The 20,666-nt window shown below is 25.9% G+C and overlaps 5 protein-coding genes across 13 annotated transcripts; 4 read left to right on the top strand and 1 right to left on the bottom strand.

Moving 5' to 3' along the window:
• Positions 1–78: 78 nt before the first annotated feature.
• Positions 79–4,478, top strand: LOC122536510 (protein sel-1 homolog 1). Of its 2 annotated transcripts, XM_043668932.1 has the most exons (8): positions 88–191; positions 253–615; positions 1,548–2,036; positions 2,144–2,382; positions 2,445–2,924; positions 3,086–3,314; positions 3,399–3,805; positions 3,952–4,478. In XM_043668932.1, exons 3-8 carry the CDS (start codon positions 1,589–1,591, stop codon positions 4,375–4,377), a joined length of 2,229 nt encoding a protein of 742 aa, XP_043524867.1. In that variant the 5' UTR covers positions 88–191; positions 253–615; positions 1,548–1,588; the 3' UTR covers positions 4,378–4,478. The 2 variants fall into 2 exon arrangements, with proteins under 2 accessions (XP_043524866.1, XP_043524867.1); XM_043668931.1 differs by having other exon boundaries at positions 79–615.
• Positions 4,479–5,691: 1,213 nt separating this feature from the next.
• On the top strand, positions 5,692–8,985 carry LOC122536494 (cilia- and flagella-associated protein 157-like). The gene is made up of 8 exons (XM_043668899.1): positions 5,692–5,897; positions 6,327–6,598; positions 6,794–6,947; positions 7,466–7,754; positions 7,887–8,150; positions 8,428–8,550; positions 8,653–8,869; positions 8,946–8,985. Exons 1-7 carry the CDS (start codon positions 5,773–5,775, stop codon positions 8,845–8,847), a joined length of 1,422 nt encoding a protein of 473 aa, XP_043524834.1. The 5' UTR covers positions 5,692–5,772; the 3' UTR covers positions 8,848–8,869; positions 8,946–8,985.
• Positions 8,986–9,340: 355 nt separating this feature from the next.
• Positions 9,341–11,552, top strand: LOC122536497. 2 transcript variants are annotated; one of them, XM_043668909.1, is made up of 5 exons: positions 9,341–9,486; positions 10,012–10,294; positions 10,387–10,618; positions 10,693–10,781; positions 11,147–11,552. In XM_043668909.1, the coding sequence occupies exons 1-4, from the start codon at positions 9,440–9,442 to the stop codon at positions 10,779–10,781; spliced, it is 651 nt and encodes a 216-aa protein (XP_043524844.1). In that variant the 5' UTR covers positions 9,341–9,439; the 3' UTR covers positions 11,147–11,552. The 2 variants fall into 2 exon arrangements, with proteins under 2 accessions (XP_043524844.1, XP_043524845.1); XM_043668910.1 differs by lacking the exon at positions 11,147–11,552 and having other exon boundaries at positions 10,693–10,851.
• On the bottom strand, positions 11,324–14,864 carry LOC122536496 (mitochondrial 2-oxodicarboxylate carrier-like). 5 transcript variants are annotated; one of them, XM_043668905.1, is made up of 7 exons: positions 14,732–14,864; positions 12,702–12,982; positions 12,461–12,567; positions 12,283–12,339; positions 11,841–12,140; positions 11,593–11,738; positions 11,324–11,468 (listed from the first exon to the last, which is right to left on the bottom strand). In XM_043668905.1, exons 2-7 carry the CDS (start codon positions 12,880–12,882, stop codon positions 11,348–11,350), a joined length of 912 nt encoding a protein of 303 aa, XP_043524840.1. In that variant the 5' UTR covers positions 12,883–12,982; positions 14,732–14,864; the 3' UTR covers positions 11,324–11,347. The 5 variants fall into 5 exon arrangements, with proteins under 5 accessions (XP_043524840.1, XP_043524842.1, XP_043524839.1 ...); XM_043668907.1 differs by having other exon boundaries at positions 12,702–12,930; positions 14,732–14,837; XM_043668904.1 differs by having other exon boundaries at positions 14,682–14,768.
• A 308-nt stretch (positions 14,865–15,172) lies between these two features.
• Positions 15,173–20,519, top strand: LOC122536495 (ectonucleoside triphosphate diphosphohydrolase 5). 3 transcript variants are annotated; one of them, XM_043668900.1, is made up of 7 exons: positions 15,173–15,310; positions 17,011–17,141; positions 17,267–17,675; positions 18,401–18,574; positions 18,840–19,268; positions 19,356–19,532; positions 19,718–20,519. In XM_043668900.1, the coding sequence occupies exons 1-7, from the start codon at positions 15,290–15,292 to the stop codon at positions 19,793–19,795; spliced, it is 1,419 nt and encodes a 472-aa protein (XP_043524835.1). In that variant the 5' UTR covers positions 15,173–15,289; the 3' UTR covers positions 19,796–20,519. The 3 variants fall into 3 exon arrangements, with proteins under 3 accessions (XP_043524835.1, XP_043524836.1, XP_043524838.1); XM_043668901.1 differs by lacking the exon at positions 15,173–15,310 and adding an exon at positions 16,297–16,447; XM_043668903.1 differs by lacking the exons at positions 15,173–15,310; positions 17,011–17,141; positions 17,267–17,675 and adding an exon at positions 18,247–18,276.
• Positions 20,520–20,666: the final 147 nt, after the last annotated feature.

The following is a 20,666-nucleotide window of genomic DNA, read 5'->3' as shown; positions in this document are numbered from 1 at the left end:
TTATTAATGTAAAATAATGATTATTAATAATAATTTATTCAATAAATTGTACATTTTTTTCTTATAAATGTAGTTTGTCAATCTGCATGTTTTTTTTCATAAGCGAAATTTCAACGTCGAGACGATTGTTTCGTTCGTTTGTAGGTTATGTTACCAATGTTTTCGTGCAAATTTATACACATAAATAAACGGTTCGTTGTATATTATTTCAAAAGGTGCGAATTTTTCTTCTCTAATCTTTTGTCTTTTCAGTTTTGAGAAAATGTAACTGATATTTGTACAGTTCGAAGCTAACTTCAGTTATTTAACAAAACAATATAATGCACAAAACATTATAAAGTAGTGGTGGAACAGCTGATCCATCGATTTTTAAGTGCATAATACATTTCGAAAGATCAGTGTTAATAAAATATTCGAGAACACTATTTTTAGTATGGAAAAATAATATCTTTGAAAATGATTGTAAATATTCGATCGTTTGCGTGATAACCGAGATGTGCGTTGACGTGTCTCAATGACGTAATTTTGTCTTTCGCCCCACGAAAAGTCAAATTTACCAAGGAAATATTCTAAAATGAACTCAAGAATGTCTTCACTAAGCTGTTCAAACTAAAAGTAAGAATCTAACTATAATTATCTGGATATAATTTCCCTTTTTGTTTTCTTTTTCTGTACGTAGTGCTCGTGGAAATTTAGGTTATAGAAGAAAACAATGTAACCTTTTTGTAATTATTGTATACAGAAAATGTTGATGTGTCAAACGCAGTTTGAAAGTTGAGTGCTTCTATTGTAACAGTATATCCATAAAATAAAAATTTTAATTTATAAAATAGTACACAAGATTTATAGATGGTATCTGTGTATCAATATCAATATTTTCATTTTGCGTATTTTCTCCCACTAAATTTAAATTGTCACACATACGTTTGTACCATATGATTTAGAAACATTAAAGTAATGAAATTAAAATTAAACAAATGTATCAGTTACTTACTTCTGCTATGCATTTCAAATATTTTAATATTTTCTATTTCATTTTTCAAGAAGCAAATGCTTGTAAAAAATTTTAAATCAATATTATTTACATAAAGTATCCAATATGTATAATAATTTGAATTATAAGTTATTACAATAAAATATTCTAAGTATTATTTTATTATTATATCTAATTATTATAATGTGATAAATGTAAAAAAGAAAAAGTAATATATAACTGATCAACATTCATTCAATCAAAGCTTAAACTTTATCTATTGTTACATATATTTAATCTGATAAAGATTTTATGAAATATAATGTTGACTATATTTGTAGTGTATTATTCTATATTTTAAATTAATTAAAAATATAAAGAAAAATAATTAAAAGTACAACAGTATAAGTATAATAAAAAGTGAAATTTATAAAAATGATGTGTTCTTATATTATTCAATTTTTGTTCAAAAATTTCTTTGACATAAGGAAAATTATTATGTTATATAGTATGGTTTTTTTTAAATGTTATTATTTTGTGAAAAGTATAATATAAATCTTGTATTTATATCAAGGTCAGCTGATTAACAGAAGTACAATTACAATATTTGGAAAAATGAAGCTAAGAAAAGAGTTGATTTTACTCTTGCTGATTATGTCAGCTGCCTCAGAATCAGTTGTTTCTAAAAAACGATCAGATACATCTGAGGAAGAAGCAGAAGAAGATGTTAGTTTAGAGGAGAATGCATTTGAACATCTGCAAGAATTAAAGGCTTTGCATGATACAATTTTGAAAATAGTACCAGCTTCTGAACCGTCGTATCTTGATGATAAAATTACAAAGAGAAAAGAGGAAACTGAAAATGATCCAAAAACAAAAGATGAAAGTCCTGTAATGAGAAATGTTTGGATGAAAACAATGATAGCTCAAACTAAGAATATAGATTTACCAAATAGTAATTTAAGAATTGAGGAGGAAGATAATGAAATATGGAATGAAGAAGAACAATTTGAACCTCTTAGTGAAGAGACTCAGGAACCTCTTACTCCAGAACAACAGGAAGGTAAATCCAATTAAAATGTTAAATCTTTATAATATAAATTTTATAATTTGTACTAAACAAAAATGTAGTTTGCTATTTAATTAAAATAAATGTTTAAACATTTTCAGCTGAGCTAATATTTAAAAAGGCACAGAGTCTCTTAAATGCAACACGCTCAAATAAAGAAGAAGCTTATAAATTATTAACCTCTGCAGCAATTCTGGGGCATAGAGAAGCTTGGTCCATGTTAGCATGGGCTCAGTTACTGGGTACACAGTTTGGTTCAGCTTCTTCCGGTCAAGATATTCCAGCAGCTTATGAGATATTTAAAGAACTTGCTGAAACTGGTTTACCTTCTGCTCATATGGTAAGTTTTTGCATGTATAAAAAACAGGGTGAAAACGAGACCTATGGATAAATTATTTTCAGGGTATGGGTTTTTTATATGCAACTGGATTAGGTGGAGTACATGCTTCGCAAGCAAAGGCATTGCTTCATTACACAGCAGCAGCGCTTGGTGATGATACTCGTGCACAAATGGCTTTAGGCTATCGTCATTGGGCTGGAGTTACAACTCCAGCTTCATGCGAAAGAGCTTTAGATTTTTATCGTAAAGTAGCCAATAAAGTTGCAGAAGAAGTATCTCTTAGTGGAGGGCCAGTCGTTCAGAGAGTCAGACTTCTAGATGAACAGGAAAATCCAGCATACAGTTCAGGAATTTTTGATCAAGATTTAATAGAATATTACCAATTGTTAGCAAAAAAAGGAGATATACAAGCTCAAGTGGGATTAGGACAGTTACATTATCAGGGTGGAAGAGGTGTACCACTGGATCATGAAAGGGCATTACAATATTTTCAACATGCCGCTGATGCTGGGAATCCGCTTGCTATGGCTTTCCTAGGAAAAGTAATAATATTAAATTTTTATATAAATTACTTATTAAATGAAGGAAATACATTTTCACTGATTTGACCTTCTCAATTATGTGAAAAGCACACTTTTTTCGGAAATTGTAGAGCGCTGTTACTTAATTGAATTGCATTTAAGAACATATTTTCTCTTTATAGATTTATTTAGAAGGAAGTGATATAGTAAAACAGGATAATGAAACGGCATACAAGTACTTCAAAAAAGCTGCTGAACTTGGAAATCCTGTCGGACAAAGTGGTTTAGGTCTCATGTATCTTTATGGAAGAGGAGTTGAAAGAGATACTGCAAAAGCTCTTCAGTATTTTAGTGAAGCTGCAGAGCAAGGATGGGTCGATGGACAACTTCAACTTGGCAATATGTATTTTAGTAAGATATTTCCTTGTGTATAATTTTATACAATTATTGGTATGTAATAAATTTAATTACCCTAATAACACAATTATCTAACAGGTGGCACAGGAGTAAGACGTGATTATAAATTAGCCAACAAGTATTTCAGTTTAGCTAGCCAATCTGGTCATGTTTTGGCATTCTATAACTTGGCACAAATGCATGCTACTGGTACAGGCATGATGCGTAGTTGTCCAGCTGCTGTTGAACTTCTAAAAAATGTTGCCGAAAGAGGCAAATGGAGCGACCAATTAATGGTTGCTCACACAGATTACAGAGAAGGTAGAATAAACGAAGCTTTCGTCAATTATGCTCTCCTTGCAGAAATGGGTTATGAAGTAGCGCAGAGTAATGCCGCATTTATATTGGATAAAGGAGAGACCACAATATTATCAGAAGAAGAAGGATTGGTTAGGGCTCTTGCGTTATGGGCTAGAGCAGCTGCTCAAGGATATTCTGCTGCTCAGGTAATTATTACTTAATAATTTTTATAAATGATCGTAATATAGTGAACATTAGAGAATTTTATATGCAATAATATATTTATAAATTTGGTATAAGTTTGGTAAATTTGGTAATATTAACAGAAGATACTAAAAATTTATTGTAACAGGTCAAATTAGGAGATGCTCATTATTATGGCCGAGGGACAAAAGTTGACTACGAAGCTGCAGCTAGTCATTATAGATCAGCTTCTGAACAACAGCATAATGCTCAAGCAATGTTTAACTTGGGATACATGCATGAACGTGGATTGGGTCTTGCAAAAGATCGACATCTAGCCAAACGATGCTATGACCTAGCGGCGGAAGCTAGTCCGGATGCAAGAATTCCTGTAGCTTTGGCTCTCATTAAACTTTCGTTTCTCTTTGGACTGGATTATCTGCAAGAGTTTAGTCTTGCTGACCATTTAAATAAATGGGACCAGCTTTTGGGTCAGAATTGGGACTTGTATCTCATAGGATTGCTCACTGGCATGCTCAGTTTAATTATTTATTTCCGCAGGCCACAACCACCACCTCCACCTAGAATTAACTAATTAACTATCTTTCTTTTTTGAATCTGTTTCTCTTTTTCCTTTAGATGAAGTGAAGTTTGTTACTGATGGTTCATAAATACATGCACACATGTGCATATTGATACGTTGTTTTTATTGAGCCACCTTGTTTATGTTAAGATTATTTGAAATATTAATGGAACTGTAAACAATTTGTATTTTAAGATTTTGGTTATTTGTGAATGTGTACAATGTTTATATTATATGATTGATCTATACTTTATTTTGTTATATTTTTAAATTGCCAAATTTGGTAATAGTTGAGCAATATTTTAATTCTTTAATTTTACCTATATGCTAGTTTTTGCTCTAATGTACAAAACAAATTCAGACTTTGAAAAAAATCTTAAAATTTTAAATATTCGCTATTTGTTTAGTCCGTATGGACTTTTTTAATTTTTATTACAAACTATTTATAATTTGCTATAATTCGCTAATTTGTTTTAGAATACATATTTTGATATTTCGTAATTTTAGTTTGATATTTCTTGATATGTATATGTATATTTAAAAAGAAAAAATAGAGATGATAACACAGAATTATGGAAGTAGGTGTAAATGCTTATAAATAGAGCATAAAATTTAGAATATGATATTTGCATTTATACATAACAGGTAAGTTTATAGGAAATACATATATTTTTATGAAAATTTATAAAATATTAGTGTAACAATACTCTGTTCTGTTTGTTTAATAAAATTAATAATATGAAAAATATGTTTTCTAATAAAATCCAATGAAATAAGGAAAAATTTATATAGAATATTTCATTTTGCTTTACATCTCCATAAACTATATTCTGTTCTAAAGTGAATCGAATTATGAACGTGTTTCATGTATAAAATAAACATTTCTTCATCAATTACAATGTTAACAAATGTATTATTATTATTATATATTAATAAAATTTTATTACAATTCTTAAATGTATGTCAATAATGTATATAATATACGTCAATACTATTGATCAAGAGATACAGACAAAAATGTACATAAAATAAAAAAATATTATTAGGTATTTTAACTACCGTTTGAATTTAATGATAAAACTTTATAATAAAAGATTATTTTTCCAAAAGAATCATTCCATTATTCAAAAAATGATACTGTATTTAACTATTTATATTTTGCAAAAAGTAACTTCGAAATTTTACATAATTCACTTACAATTTAAAATATTTAGAAAAAAAAATGAAAAAAACTTGTAAAATTGGAGAAAATGTTTCATTACAAAATAAATTGTCAAAGCCTTCCGTTATCATGAAACTATAGAATTATCGATCTAACAAGAAATACCTTTGCGTACTGTTCCTTAATGTGACGTGCAAGGATACAAAAAAGTTCGTAAAGTCATAATTAACAGCTGATTGATAAAAATGCAACGGGCTAGAAAGAAGAAAGGCAAAAGTAAAAAAAAGAAAGTGAAAAAGAAATGTATTGATGAAAGGGAGACTCTCTCTTACGAACAAGAGATCTTGGATAACAACAGACAGTTGGCACGGTATATAAATATATAAATTTATAAAATATGTGTATATATATATATATATATATAGTAGTCATAGTATATATATGTGTATATATATATATAGTAGTTATAGTAATTTTTGATTGATCAAAATTTGACTTTATTATTCATTTATTATTTGACATTGTATTATTATAAAATATATCGACTGATTTAAAGTACTTCAGATCAAAATTTGTGAATATATTTTATAACTTTTAATAACACATATTATAAATCATCATAATTTCTCATTCAAAGTTTCTACGTTAATAGAAATAATAAAAATCTTAAATGTACATATTGAATTTGAAAATAGAAAAGTAAATTAAAAAAAAAAACACAAAATGAAAATGCAAATCTAATGTAAATTCAAAGGAAATTTCTGGCTCAATGAAAGATGAATTGACATGAATAAAATAGATTGAGAAGTCGAAATGAAGAACTGGAGGAGCAAGCGGAACTCACGAAAGAGAAGTTCCGGCAATTGGAAGAAGATCGGTCAGATGTAATTGCGCATTTGAAAAGAAGTTTGGACGAAAAGATTGAGGAATCGAAGGAGCTTTCTAAGAGACTCACCGCTTTGGAAGAATTACGGAAAAATGAATTAGCTGCTTATAAGAAGAAGGAAGAAGCGATGGAGAATGAATATCACATGATGGAGAACAATTTGAGCGCTGAAGTTAAATTAGTTGGTGAAGTATAAACGTTAAAAATTAAGATTAGTTGTGTAGCTATAATTAGTTTAATTACTAACGACATTAATATAAATATAAATATATATATATATGTCGATTTTCTAATTTAAATGTTGTTTTTGTATAAAATGTATAATTTTCTTGAAGAGAAGTAAATTTCATTATCTAATGTAATTTTTTTCTTTCGATTAGCTGGTAAGTTAAATGCATTGGAAGATTGGCGATTAGCCCGACTTGATTTATTGCAAAAATTTGAGAAACAAGAACAGAAAATGTCTGAGCAGGAAATGCGACATAAAGAGGAGCTTTACGAAGCTGAGAAATCCATAATAGTTGGGAAATCGATGTATGTTTTGTTAAAAGATTCAATTATATTTGTAAAAAATAGCGCACGTAGTTTAAAAAATCAATATACATATATTGATTAAAAATAATGGAGGAAATTAACACACTTTTTATATAGAAATCTAGTTTTATTCGCATTCAAACATCTATTATATTTAATTGCAGATAATTTTGCAATAAATTAATAAATGATGAGTTTTTTAAATTTCAGAACATGCTTATTATAAAAATAACTGAATTTAATGACTAATTCTAAATACAATTTCACAGAATACTTTGTGAAAAGTCCAAATACTGTTTATTTTTGGATTTAGGATGATTTTGGACATCCTGTAACATACATATGTGGACAATAATATGTATTTCAGATTTCTAGTTCAATGGCCAAAGATAATAAAATGATTCCATTTGACCTTGTTTATGAAATATAGCGAGTTTAGATCGTTAAATCTAGGATAGAGAAAAATTTACGAGCCCGAGATTGCGATAACTCTATGCAATCGCGATGATTGTGTGCAGGATGCAGAAAGAGATGAAGGAACATTTGCAAATTTTATCGGAAAGACTTCTGAAAGCGGTCACATTGCGGATAACGGAAGTCATGAATCGTGCGATTCATGAAAACGTGGCGTTGAACCGCGATCTTGATAAATTGCTGAAGACCAACAAGGAACTCGATGCCATCAACATCGAACGCAAGAAAACGGAACAAACGTTGAGGCTGAAATGCGAATTGTTCGAAACCGAGACGAAGATAATGTTGGATAAGACATTGAAACAGAGGAATACCATTCATCAAGTTGTTGAAGTAAGATTATTATTATTATTATTATTATTGTAAATCAATCAATTCATCAAGTTACGTAATTTAACTAATACAACTTTGTGTAGTTGTTACCATAAGATAAAAGTCACAAAAGATATAAATATAATTTCACAGGAATATGAATCATTGATATTGTATTATGGACAAGCACAAAGAAACAATAATCGTCTCAAACAATTGCAAAGAATTTTGGAAGATATTATTAAACGAAAAGACGAACTGTTAGATAAAAAAATGAAGCAATACGAAGAAAATATCTTGATGACTAGAAATGAAAATAAACGATTAATAGAACTAATTCAAAAGAAAGGAAAAGAATTAGAAACATTAAAGTCTATTTTAAACAATGTTAGCACTTTTCTTACCGAAGCTTTGCAGGTGATTTTATGCCCTTCGTTCAGTTAGTTTCACTTTCACTTTTAATATTTAAATCTATTTCTTTTTGATCAATAACATATTGTTTTTTTCAAAAATACTTTCATATTTTTATGCGCATTTATATATATATATATAAAATGTCTTAAAAAACATATAGAAGATATTTAAGGGAAGACGTAATGAAATACAAATAAAATTTTTTTCAAACAACATTTATAGTAATTATAAATAATTATTATTGTTATTTAATTATTTATTATACTTAAATATCTAATAGGTTGCTAAAGAAACTTATGACCAACAATGTCTTGGAAAAATGTGTCCAGAAATGCTGCAGTCTCTAATGGAAATATTGCAAACTGAAACCATTACTAGAGCTGTAGATTACACGGCATCCGAGGTGCAATGTCTTCATATTAAACCTAGTTAATAAGGAATTATAAGTAAAAAAATTAATTCTTTAAATTAAACGTATGTAATTAAATGTACATGTATATTGTAGACTGACGATATTGATTGCAAATATACATTAGGAAGTTTAGGACTTATTGAACCTATTGAAGAAGAAAAAGTTGACAAAGAAAAAGAGAAAGATATTCAAGAAGAAATACAGGAAGAATTACTAAAGGATTTGGAACAAACACCATCTTGCTTATTGAGTGATATTAGTTTTAGCATTCCATCTCCAAAAGAATAATCACTTTTTAATGCACACTTTGGTAATAGACAGTTTATAATTGTTATATTGTTATGATAAATAATATTAACAATAATAATAAAAAATTTTATTTACAGAAATTTTTAAAAAGATTTGCAGAAAATATCTCTATCTTTCGTATTTTTTAAGTACGAAATTGAAAGCAATGCGTATTATTATACAGTAATGCACATTTATAATCTTTTTTTTAACATTTTATAATTTTACATTAAAATTTCTTAATAAATTACAAAGTTACATACAAAGTAAGAGTGTGTATATGTATTTATAAATGAATATAGTTAATTCTATAAAAAATAATATATATATATTTTATCATATATTATCTTTCGAAAATTCGAAAAAAAACCATAAAAAAGATGTAGAAAACTTAAATTTGTATAGTAATATACTATAAATACTGTAGATAATATTATAACTACTACAAATATTTGTGAAAAATATTAAAACTAATTATATACATGTATATACATGTGTATATACATATGTATGTAGGTATATATTTACTCATTTATACATCAGATTTTTGATTCTCCGTCGTGGAATATCCTGTGTAAATTTTAAAATATGTATGTATTTACATAAAAAAAGAAATATGCCTAAAAAAAGACAAGGGAGGTTAGTAAAATTATTTTAATAACTAATAAATTTATCAAATGATTATAACTTTTAAACTTGTATAGAAAATAATTTATTATAAAAATTTTTACTTCTTATCGTCCTGTAATAATTTCAAAAGATCTAACTTAAATAATCTAATAAAATCCAGAATTTCTGTTTTTGAATATAAAAGAGAACACATGTAATTTGTATAATAATCTGTATACATATTGAATGTCAAGAGAGGTTAGGTTATAAAATTAATAATAATTTCATTTTTATTAATGTTAAAAATAACAGATTAATATATACGGAAGAAACAAGAATAAAATATTTTATATTTTAATAAAAACTTTAAAAATTACAATCTCAAATAATTTTTTATTCGTGAATAAATTGTTTAAAAAATAAAATAATTTTAACAAATACCTATGTATATATATAACTAAATTTACTATTTTTCCAGTATTAGAATAAATGTTAGCTCTTTACATGTTTTCTTCACATATTTTAATTTAGAAGTAATATTTATTTTATGTATAGAGGTAAAACAGGAAAAGAAAAGAAGGAAGTTAATAAGGATATTAAAGAGCAATATTTTGAAGAAATCATCGATGTAGATGAAAATACTACAAAGGATTTTGAATTTTTATCAAATGCTCCAATTTCTGGAAATGATGATTTTGTTTTTGAATCTGAAAAGAATTGGGATGTTGACGTTTTCAAATACTCTGATTTTTTTATACTTGATTTAAAGACACTGTCTGCAGCAATAGAAGCAATTCCATTTAATGAAAATGTTAATATTGATAGAAAGTATTTTACTGTAAGTTTAATAATATATTGAACTAATTTAATTTAATTTTGACCATTTAAAAAAATAAATAAATTTTATTGAAATATTATTAACTATTGCAGGATGATCAGTTAACAGATATTTATAATACAGCAGAACGAGGTAAAGAAAAATATACCAAAATATTAAATGATTCAGAAAAGATAGTTATAAATAATACAGAAGATGAAGACAAAAGTCAGAATTCATTAGAAAACACAGCTGATGATTTAGATATTTTATTGTCTTGTCAAGAACCTGTGATTGATCCTTTAATGGTTGTGAAAAAATCTTTATCTTTTTCTTGTAGCTCTGGTATATATTTACAGATATTTATTTTGAAAATATAACTTTTAAAAGTATGCTAATAAAATACATATTTGTTACAGATGCAAAGATGACAAATAAATCTAACACATCAACCAAATCTTTAGATTTAGAAAAGTGGCTAGATTCCATATTGGACGATTATGATTAGGTATTAGTTATTGTTTCAAAATTTTATATTGGAAGTTTTTTATATACAATTTTTGGAACCTTAAATTATTGTTAAATTAAGCATTCTTATGACAAAATAGTGAATAAAAATTTTTCTTCTAATTTATTATATTTTAATAATGATCAATTTATCAAATAAAATAGATTTATTTTGTTAATTGGAAATCAAACAAAAAATTTTTCTGCGTAAACGTTATTATAATATATTAAATAAATTAATAAAATTCGCAATATATATCCTTTTTGTAATATATTTTCTTTTTTTTTTTTACATAAATATTTCAAATTTTACAAAAGATATAGTTACAAATTCGTTTAAACATATTTTTATTTTATGTTTGATAGGTGGTTATTTTATTTGTACAAAAAATGTATCTATAAGAGAAAAAAGGAAGAATTACTAATCTTTAAACACTAAATCTAAATATAATCTAAATCTCATATTGAGATAAACAAATTGAGGAACTGCTTTCTTGAACAATTCTTTGATAGAAAATGCATGTAGAAAATGCATTGTTCAGATTGCTTTGTAGACTAGAATTTTAACTAGTCGCCAAATTGCATACTGAGGTAAGCTTTCATTTTGTCATAAACTATGAGCATAATCGCGCCACCTGGTCCTAACCGTAAAATCTTTGGTAACAATCCTTTGTACAAAGCTCTAAATCTAAAATAAAAATATTCATGAATTATTGATATACAGATATTTAAAATAAATGTAATAAAAACATAAAATAATATAATTTACATACAATATATGATATAAAAATATAAAATTAATAATTTCTTACCCTTCATTTTGATAAACTAAATAAATAGTTTGTAGAGTACCCTTATACTGAATTGGACCCTGTGGACCTTGAATACGACTTTTAGCAACATCAAAAGGTATATTCATACAAGATGCTGCTGTCCCAGATATAAAACCTATGGCAAACTAAAAAATATTTTTATTATACTGATAATAAATTTCGTATGAAACTAGTTTTCTTTTATTAAATTTATAAAATACTAAATAAGTTATGATAGTGGAGTATACCTTCAAAAGCAGTTCTGGAACATATTCTTTTTGTTTATTTAATCGAGGAATGATAGTATTATAAATTCCGAAATAAAAGGCATTAAAAATAGCATTTCTCATTATTGTAGCAGATAAACCTTTATTAAGACCATTTAGTCCAAAACCTTGATTGTAAAGGATATGTCGAGTTACAGCAATAGTTGATGGACAATCATTGATGCGTTTACGATTAGATTGCATTTGTATTTTTACTACTTCAAATGGATTTACTAAAATTGCCTCTGTTACACCAGTTAGGAATCCCGCACAAAAAAATGTCTAAAAAAACATGTTGTATAAAAATTTACATATTTAATTACATATTAATATCAATATTGTTCAAATATACAATTATGAGAAATTATATGTATAAAGTATAAATAAGAAAATATATATAATATAGAAGGAATGTAATACATACCATTGACTTTGACATATGGTTATTAAAAAACTTTTTATACTGTTCAAAGGAGAAAAACTGGAAAAAATAAGGAAAATATACATAACATTCATATTAAAATAGTTATTTTTCATTAAAATTTATTTTGAGAATTTATAGTGAAAATAACAAAAAAAGGGAACTGCTTTGAATTACATACTTTCACAGCTCTCTTAGGAGTTTCCATGATAACTGGTGGTAATATACCTTTCCAAAATGCAGCAATTCCCTCATTGTTATACATTTTGTTCATACAATCTCTAATTCCTATGATAAATAATAATATAATTTGAAAAAAATTGTGACAACTAAATAAAAGAAAATATTGAAAAATATTACAACAAAATAATAAAACTAATACTGAAATAAAAATATATATAAATAATACAATGATACAGTGCCTGTATAATAGAGAACATCTTGCGATCCCATCTTTACTTGCAGTTGAAAACGCGTTTTAATAAGATCCATGGGGTGCATTATACAAGCTTCTACGAAGCCTGCTGAACCCCCTGCACCAATTTGAATGACAGCCTCCTTTAGAAGACTTGGTTTACGTTGTGCAACTTCTATATGTGCCATTTTGGTTCAGCTATTTTTACTAGATCCTTAGTTCATTAGTTTTCTTAGCTTTTTTTTATGAAAGAGAAAATATAATTTTCTTCTAATTTTGCAAATATTTCTAGAACATAAGTTTTTTTTTACAATTTATTTTGATATATGTTTAAAAAAATGATACATATTTATACGTTATTAAGATAAGTTCGACCTCGCTGTCGATGCAACATAAAAAAATGAAAAAAGAAGAAAATTTTCAGAAAAAAATACTTTTCTACAGAATATTGAGTATTACAGAATATTTACTACAGAATATTGAGATATTAAAAAAAAAAAAATATTTTTTAGTATATGTATGTATGTATTTTAAGAAATTTAGGAAGATAATTTATCCAATAAATTAATTCCTGCCAAACAAAAAAAGAACGAAAAATATGATTTTTGATAAAAACATGCTTGTTTTAATGTCTAGAAAAACATCGAATTAATAAAATACAATTACATAAAATATTAACAGTTCAATTCTTTTAGTCAAAAATTAATGTTTTTTGTGTAAAAAAAATTGTTATAATTAACAAATATTAACAAAGACAATGAAATAATTACGTTTTTAATATAAAATTTTTTGATGACTATGAAAAACGTAAACTAAACAAAATTACAGAAAATGATAAGAATAAGTATGATAAACCAATACCTTGTCATTATCTTGAATATTACGTAATCTTATTAATTGTAAATTAAGCAAAAATCTCTAACTTAAAATGATTCGTTTTCATAGGAATCGACATTTGTTTTATTTTAAGGTAAATTATAAAATATTTAATTAAAAAGATTGCTTAAATGCAATTTTTGAAAATAATCATTACCGCTAAATCTATGTAATTATATGAATATGCATTATACGTTTGTAAAATTATTTATTCTAAATCCAAATCGTTGTTATTCAAAATATTTTTAATAAATTTATTTGTTTAGTTTAATTAAACTGATTGAGACAGAAAAGAAAACTAGTTATACTAAATATACTAGTTCTTTTTTTTAATCATGGATATTAAAATTATAAAGTACTTGTTTTTTTTTTATATTTATATTGAAATATCTACATTCACAATTTTTAATCAATTTTAATTAATTATACACTAATTATTGATGTATTATAATTATTTAAATAATCTTAACTTTGGTAATTTGACACTTTAAAGATACATACAACATATTATATTTATTATCTATATTTAGTATTTCAAAAGTATTGAAATTAAATTAAAAAATATAACGAGGAACATGATTTTCTAAATTTATTAATATCTTCAAAAGTGTAATTAAGCAATTTAATGTATTAATAATGCCTTGACGACTCTTAATTGTATAATTCATTAATTGTTGTGCATTCTATATATTATAACTCTGTTACAAACATAAATAAATAAATACATTTCCTATGCAAAATTCTGTTTACAGAAAATTTACAAGATTTTAATTAATTTAAGGAAAGCTGTTATATGAGGCAACATTTTTACAATAAAAGGTTGACTTTTTTTCATTTAATACAGCTGAATATTTTAATTCTGGGATTAAGCAAATACTTTATTGATTTGTTACAGTATTAAAATACTCCATTTATTCGACAAACAAACTCACAAACGTTAATTGTCGCTGGTATTATCATTAGCAAAAAATAAAAATTTAAAACAAACCATGAGTTAATTATATTAATGTTTTAATGCAATAAGGGTATAAATAGATCGGTTTAGTACATATTCAATTAGCATTCATCGTGCCAGTATTTAATTGTACAAATTAACTGTATGTATAGATACTTTTATCAATCGTAGAAATAGCTGCAGATAATAATGAATTTTTTGTTCATCTTCGTAATATTCTGTTTCGTTCAAATAATTCGTGCTTGCAGCCTTGAATCTTTATCGATGCCATTTTTGCTGCTACAATAGTGCCTTGTTAATTGACCGCGGTTCAAAGTCTATGTACATCTGGTTAAGTTCTTGAGAAAAATGTTTTGAGAAGTCTCTTTGCTGACGGGTGCGCTTCTGATACGAATGTTGAACAGATTTGACTACGAGATGTCCTGGGAAGAAAGTGAACAACTCTGCCAGTGTGTTTGGTAGGTCATTTTGAATAAAAGAGGGTTATATCACTCTGCGCTTATATACGTCTATAACGTAGGTACTTACGAAACGCCAGTGACAAAGCGAGGCATTGACGGAGATTTGGACGGTCAGTTAATAAAGTAAAATTAATGCGGCACTACTTCTGACTATCATCGCAATGCCACTTCATAGTTGAGAGTCATACTGTTGACAATCAAATAGTTACGAAGCGTCACGCTTCAAGAATAAGTTGCTTTGCCGAATCTTTCTTTTTTATTCCTATCACGTTCTAATTTTTATATCGACGATATTTCGATAATATGGACGTTAGGCGTAGAAAGGTTTGTTTTCAATATTTTCTTCTTTTTTAGTCAAATTCGTATTCAATCGATTTAAAAAATAATTCTAAGTAATAATAAATAACACGATCTAACTTCAAAGCAAATACATTTTTATACAGTATGCATATACAAAGGTATAAATTATTAATGTCAACACGTTTACAATAATTTAAATGTTGTAGATAATTTCATGAAGATAGATTAATACATATATCTTTTATTTAACATAAAAAACTGTCGATTAAAATAATTACAAATATTATGATGATTAAGAAAATAATAGTTTCAGCTACTAATCAATAGTAAGTTACGTAAGTTTCGAAGTTCAAATTCCATAAATGTAAAACATTTTATAACTTTTTACACTTTTAATTTAGGCTTATTTGCTTATTTCGCGAATCATTTAATTTGGCTAATTTTATTGTAATTTCATTTGATCTGCATTTAATTTAAAAATTCAAATAAAACTCTGAAGAGAATTTTATTACGTTGGCATTATGTCATCATATTTAATGCTTTTTCATTGTATTTTCATGAGCATATTCTTTTCGAATCATATTCATTGTGAAACAAAAAAAAAAAAAAATACATATATATATGTATTTTGATCATTTAATGCTTGTCAAAATTTTCAAAAATTTCAAACTTGAATTTCATTTATCATCGTTTCAATTTTAAAAGATTTAAAAAATTCAAATAGTGTATAAATATTTAATATCTTTTTCCTTCTTAAAAACTTATGATTATGACTATATTCTTAAAAACTTAAAATTGTTTCAGGCTAAAGTATTATAATTCGCATATATATATTTTGGAAAAGTTATAATACAAGGAATTACGTATCTATAATTTAGATTAATTTCTTATAAAATTTTATATTAGAGACAAGATTAGCAATATTTTTTATTTGAACTCAGATTGCGAACGTGCTAAATAAATATATGGATTTTTATGATTATAAATGTTAACTGTCTGATACAATGTCTTTACGCACGTGAAATTTTCGATGTTCCTTGTCTAATGCCGAATATGTGATGCTTTTATTTTCTTTAATTTTTTCACCGTGTAAAGAAATCGAAACTAGCTTCGTTGTCTGTATCAACTTCTTGTATTGCATTTTAGATGCAATATATTCCAGTAAGTTTAAAATTAACCTGTCGTTTTAATTGTATATTGTAAAAATTAAATGGTCACACATATTGAATTTGAGGTTATCGTTCAATTCTACGATTATTATAAAACTGTCTTTAACATTAACAGTTTCAAGTGATTATTTCTAATAATGTAACGTATTGTAGCTAAAATAAAAATATTTTTATAAGTTTAAATATTATAATATTTTTATAAGTATAATTTGTCGCTTTTCTCATTTGTAAAAAAAAAGATACAATAAGACATGAAATGAGGAGAAAATAATATTTGAACTTATTTCACAAATTGAATATCAATTCAGTGATATCTTTGTAATTATTTTTAATTTGTTAATTTGAAAAGATTATTATCAAGTTTCATATTGCTAAAGAATATAAGCAGTTTTGAAGTTTATTAAGTTTATTTGATGAAGTTGTTTGTACAATATCTTATTTTAAAATATCTTATTTTTTTGTGCTATGATAGAAATATTTGATTTAGAAAAATAGAAACAAACTTTATTTAGTGTACATAATGTATATATAATAAATTAATGTTATTTTTTTCAGTTAAAAACAGAAAATGACGATATTTTTGAAGTTGATACCAAACCTAGAATTAAAAAGGGTCATCCAGGCAAAAGATACTTTGTTGTTGTTGTCTTATTGGGAATTCTCTTCTTAGGATATATAGCAATAGCGTATGTACTATTTTTCAGTGAATATAACAATTGTATTAGACTTGTTTACAATAAAATTTAGGAAAATTAAAATACTATCATTAAATAACAATAATTTGAACTACTTCATCTTTTGTTTTTTTCAGATATGATTTGAAACCAGTACACCTCGGTAGCAAGGCAATTGATACATTGGCTTTTTCCTTTAATCTACAAAAGCCATTTTATGTTGTAGTAATTGATGCAGGCTCTACTGGCAGTCGTGCTTTAGCATTTAGTTTCCATGAATCAATCCTTGGTGGCAATTTGGTTTTGGATGATGAGCTTTATACAGACATAAAACCGGGTGTTAGTGCTTATGCTGAAAGACCTAAGGATGCAGCAAAATCTTTGACTGTGTTGTTAGATAAAGTCAAAGGAGTCATACCACAGGTAGAATGGCAACATACACCTCTCAGCATGAAAGCTACAGCTGGTTTGAGACTTCTTCCTGGACATAAGGCTCAAGAAATACTCCAAGAATGCCGGAAGATGTTTGAAGATAGTGGTTTTCAAGTATGTATTCAATATTTATAAAGTTAATAGTGCATCATAAAATTTTTATTCTGGAAATTGGATTTACAGTTATTATATATATATTTTGTTTTATATTTAAATTATTTGCTTTGTTTTAAAACCTTTGGGGATTTCAGCATGTGTTGTTTTAACTCTATTGATACTGTTTTTTCTCTGATTTTATGATCTTTAAATTAGCATATAATAATTTAATAAAAATAGAGACATGTAAAATATGATATATGATTTTGGATTGCTATATGTGTTTTTTTATCATATTTTTGATTATATGTAAATTAATACAAATTATTTTGATTGAAAAAGCTTTGGCATTCTATTGTCATTGATTTTACAAAATTTAAATCAAGTGATTTTTTATTCAGACTTATTTTAAATAAAATCTTTTATTTATTCAATAAAGAAATTATTGAATATGCTAATTTAAAATGGTTTTTCATATTTAACAAGAAGTCAGAGTTATATTTTTAAAATTCCTACATTTTCCTTGTTTTAAGTGCATTTTTCTCAGTGATAAAATATTTTTCTATTGTCTTTAGTAGGATTGCACGCATATTTCTTCTTGAGGATGAAACTAAGTGGTGTATGTAATAGATCAGTATACAGCATGAAATTCACATTAAAGAAATTAGCTGCTTCATTTGTATAAAGCTTAGAAGCTTTTAGCTTAAGATAGATGTTTATTATTTATTCTATGTGTATTTTAGATTTCCAAAAATTCGATTTCTATAATGGATGGGACAGATGAAGGTATATTTTCATGGTTCACTGTAAATTTCCTATTGGAACGTTTCGCTACGCACAATCCTGGTAATACAGTTGCCGCATTAGATCTTGGTGGAGGTTCTACACAAGTGACTTTTTCACCTGATTCCACACAGGTATAATTAAATAAATGATATAAAGAATATAATTTTAACATAAAAAAATATGGAGTAATAAATATAAGATAATTGAAATAATCTTGATATGGTATTTGATCAAAAATATCAAATATTCATTATCAATAACGTGAATTTTTCATAAGAAGTAGTTTTAAAATAAAAATTTTTATATTATATATAGATATATATAGATATATATAGATATATATTATATATAGATAATTAAAGATAGACATTTAAAGTTTATTTAAAATTTATTCAGGAGAAAAAACTGGATGGTCATGTATATTCTGTTAATATCTTCAACCACAATATGAGTGTTTATACACATAGCTACTTGGGTATGGGTCTTATGACAGCAAGGAAAGAGATTCTGACACATGGAATGAACCTGGATAATGTAAACCCGAAAGATGCAATTGAAGTACGATCTGAATGTGTAAATCCTATAGTTTCGACGGAATGGAATTATGGCGGATTTAATTATCTCGTTAAAGGACCCGTGAATGGAACTCATAAACTAGTCAAAACACAAAATTTTGCTGGTGGAGAAGTGGACAGGCCAATTGTCAATTTTTCAGAATGTTTAAAAATTATTGAAAAGTATGTTGGCAGAATCAAAAATAAACCAGAAGGTTTAAAAGATCACGAGATCTATGCATTTTCTTATTATTTCGATCGTGCTACAGAAGTAAATTTTCAATCAAATATAGATATATATATAAATATTAAAAACTTTATAAAAATTACAAATAGTTTTAATCAATTAATATTTCAGGTTGGTTTAGTTGATCCCTTTTTCGGTGGAGTTATTCAAGCAAGCGCATTTCTAAAACAAGCAATGGATGCCTGCGATTACCCAAATACTGATCAACCTTTCATTTGCCTCGATTTAACATTTATTTATATTCTTCTTCGCGATGGGTTTGGTTTAGAACCTACTACAAAACTTTATGTAAGAGTATATTTTTACTTTATTTTATTTAAAAAAATTTAAGTATATACATATATTAAATATGTTATATCAAATGTATATATTATTTAAGTATATATATTAGATTATTTTATTTCATTAGGCCTTGTATTTTTTAGCTTTTTAATCATTTAAACAAATTTTTAATCCAATATTTGTTTTTTCAGCTTTATAAAAAGATTAATGGACATGAATTAAGTTGGGCTCTCGGCGCTGCCTTCAACATAATCCAAAACGGTCTTTAACACATCTGAAATATAGGAAAAAGAATTACAAATATTTTTACACAAAATTCAGAAAATTTTTTGAATTTACAATTTACCTAAATATTTAATCTAGATAAAAAAATGTCAATCTATTCTCACGTTTTTTTATTTTTATTGTAATATGCTCAGTTACTCGAGTTTACATTCTTATTAATGTATTTATACTAGTTGTTATATGATGCTTTGTTATTTATTTGGACATTCTATTTTGAGCAATTGCAGTATTAAATAAAATTAACGTGCGAATTAAAATAAATCATTCTTAAGATTTTATATCTTAATAATTTCTAGAAAATGAAGTGACTTAATGTATATATAAATTATTGCAATTAATTGTCGTTTCTGTGACACGTCGCAATTTTATATATATTATTCAAGAATGTGTATTCTTAAGCAAGAGATATATTTATATTTTCTTAAAAATTTCTGATATAAATAATTAATGCGTATTGTGAATTTTAAATCATGTTTTTCTTTAACTTTTTTCTAGCACAATTTTTTACAGTAACACATTAGATTATATTACTTTTTAAACTATTCAAATTATATTTTATTCTTTGAAACAAACTTGTTTTGAACAGTGTTTAAGCAATTTTCAATAGTTTTATGATATATTGAAAATATTTATACAAAAACTTAATCTTTTTAATTAATAGTACTTTGTGTCATTTGGTCACTACATAAAGTTTGTTCATTGTTTTTTGTTTTAATAAAAAAATAGACATTATTATAGTGAATAAGAAATTTTTCAAAAAATAGAAATCCTTCATTATTACATATTAATGAATAAAACTTTTGCAGTGATCAAATATTCAATTTCGTTCAAAAAAGACAGTTTATATTCCGACAA

The sequence above is a fragment of the Frieseomelitta varia genome, unplaced genomic scaffold (genome assembly GCF_011392965.1).
Source record: "Frieseomelitta varia isolate USP_RPSP 00005682 unplaced genomic scaffold, Fvar_1.2 scaffold_842, whole genome shotgun sequence".
Classification (NCBI taxonomy): domain Eukaryota; kingdom Metazoa; phylum Arthropoda; class Insecta; order Hymenoptera; family Apidae; genus Frieseomelitta; species Frieseomelitta varia.
Note: the sequence above shows the minus strand (reverse complement) of the source record. Positions and strands in the feature narration are given on the sequence as shown.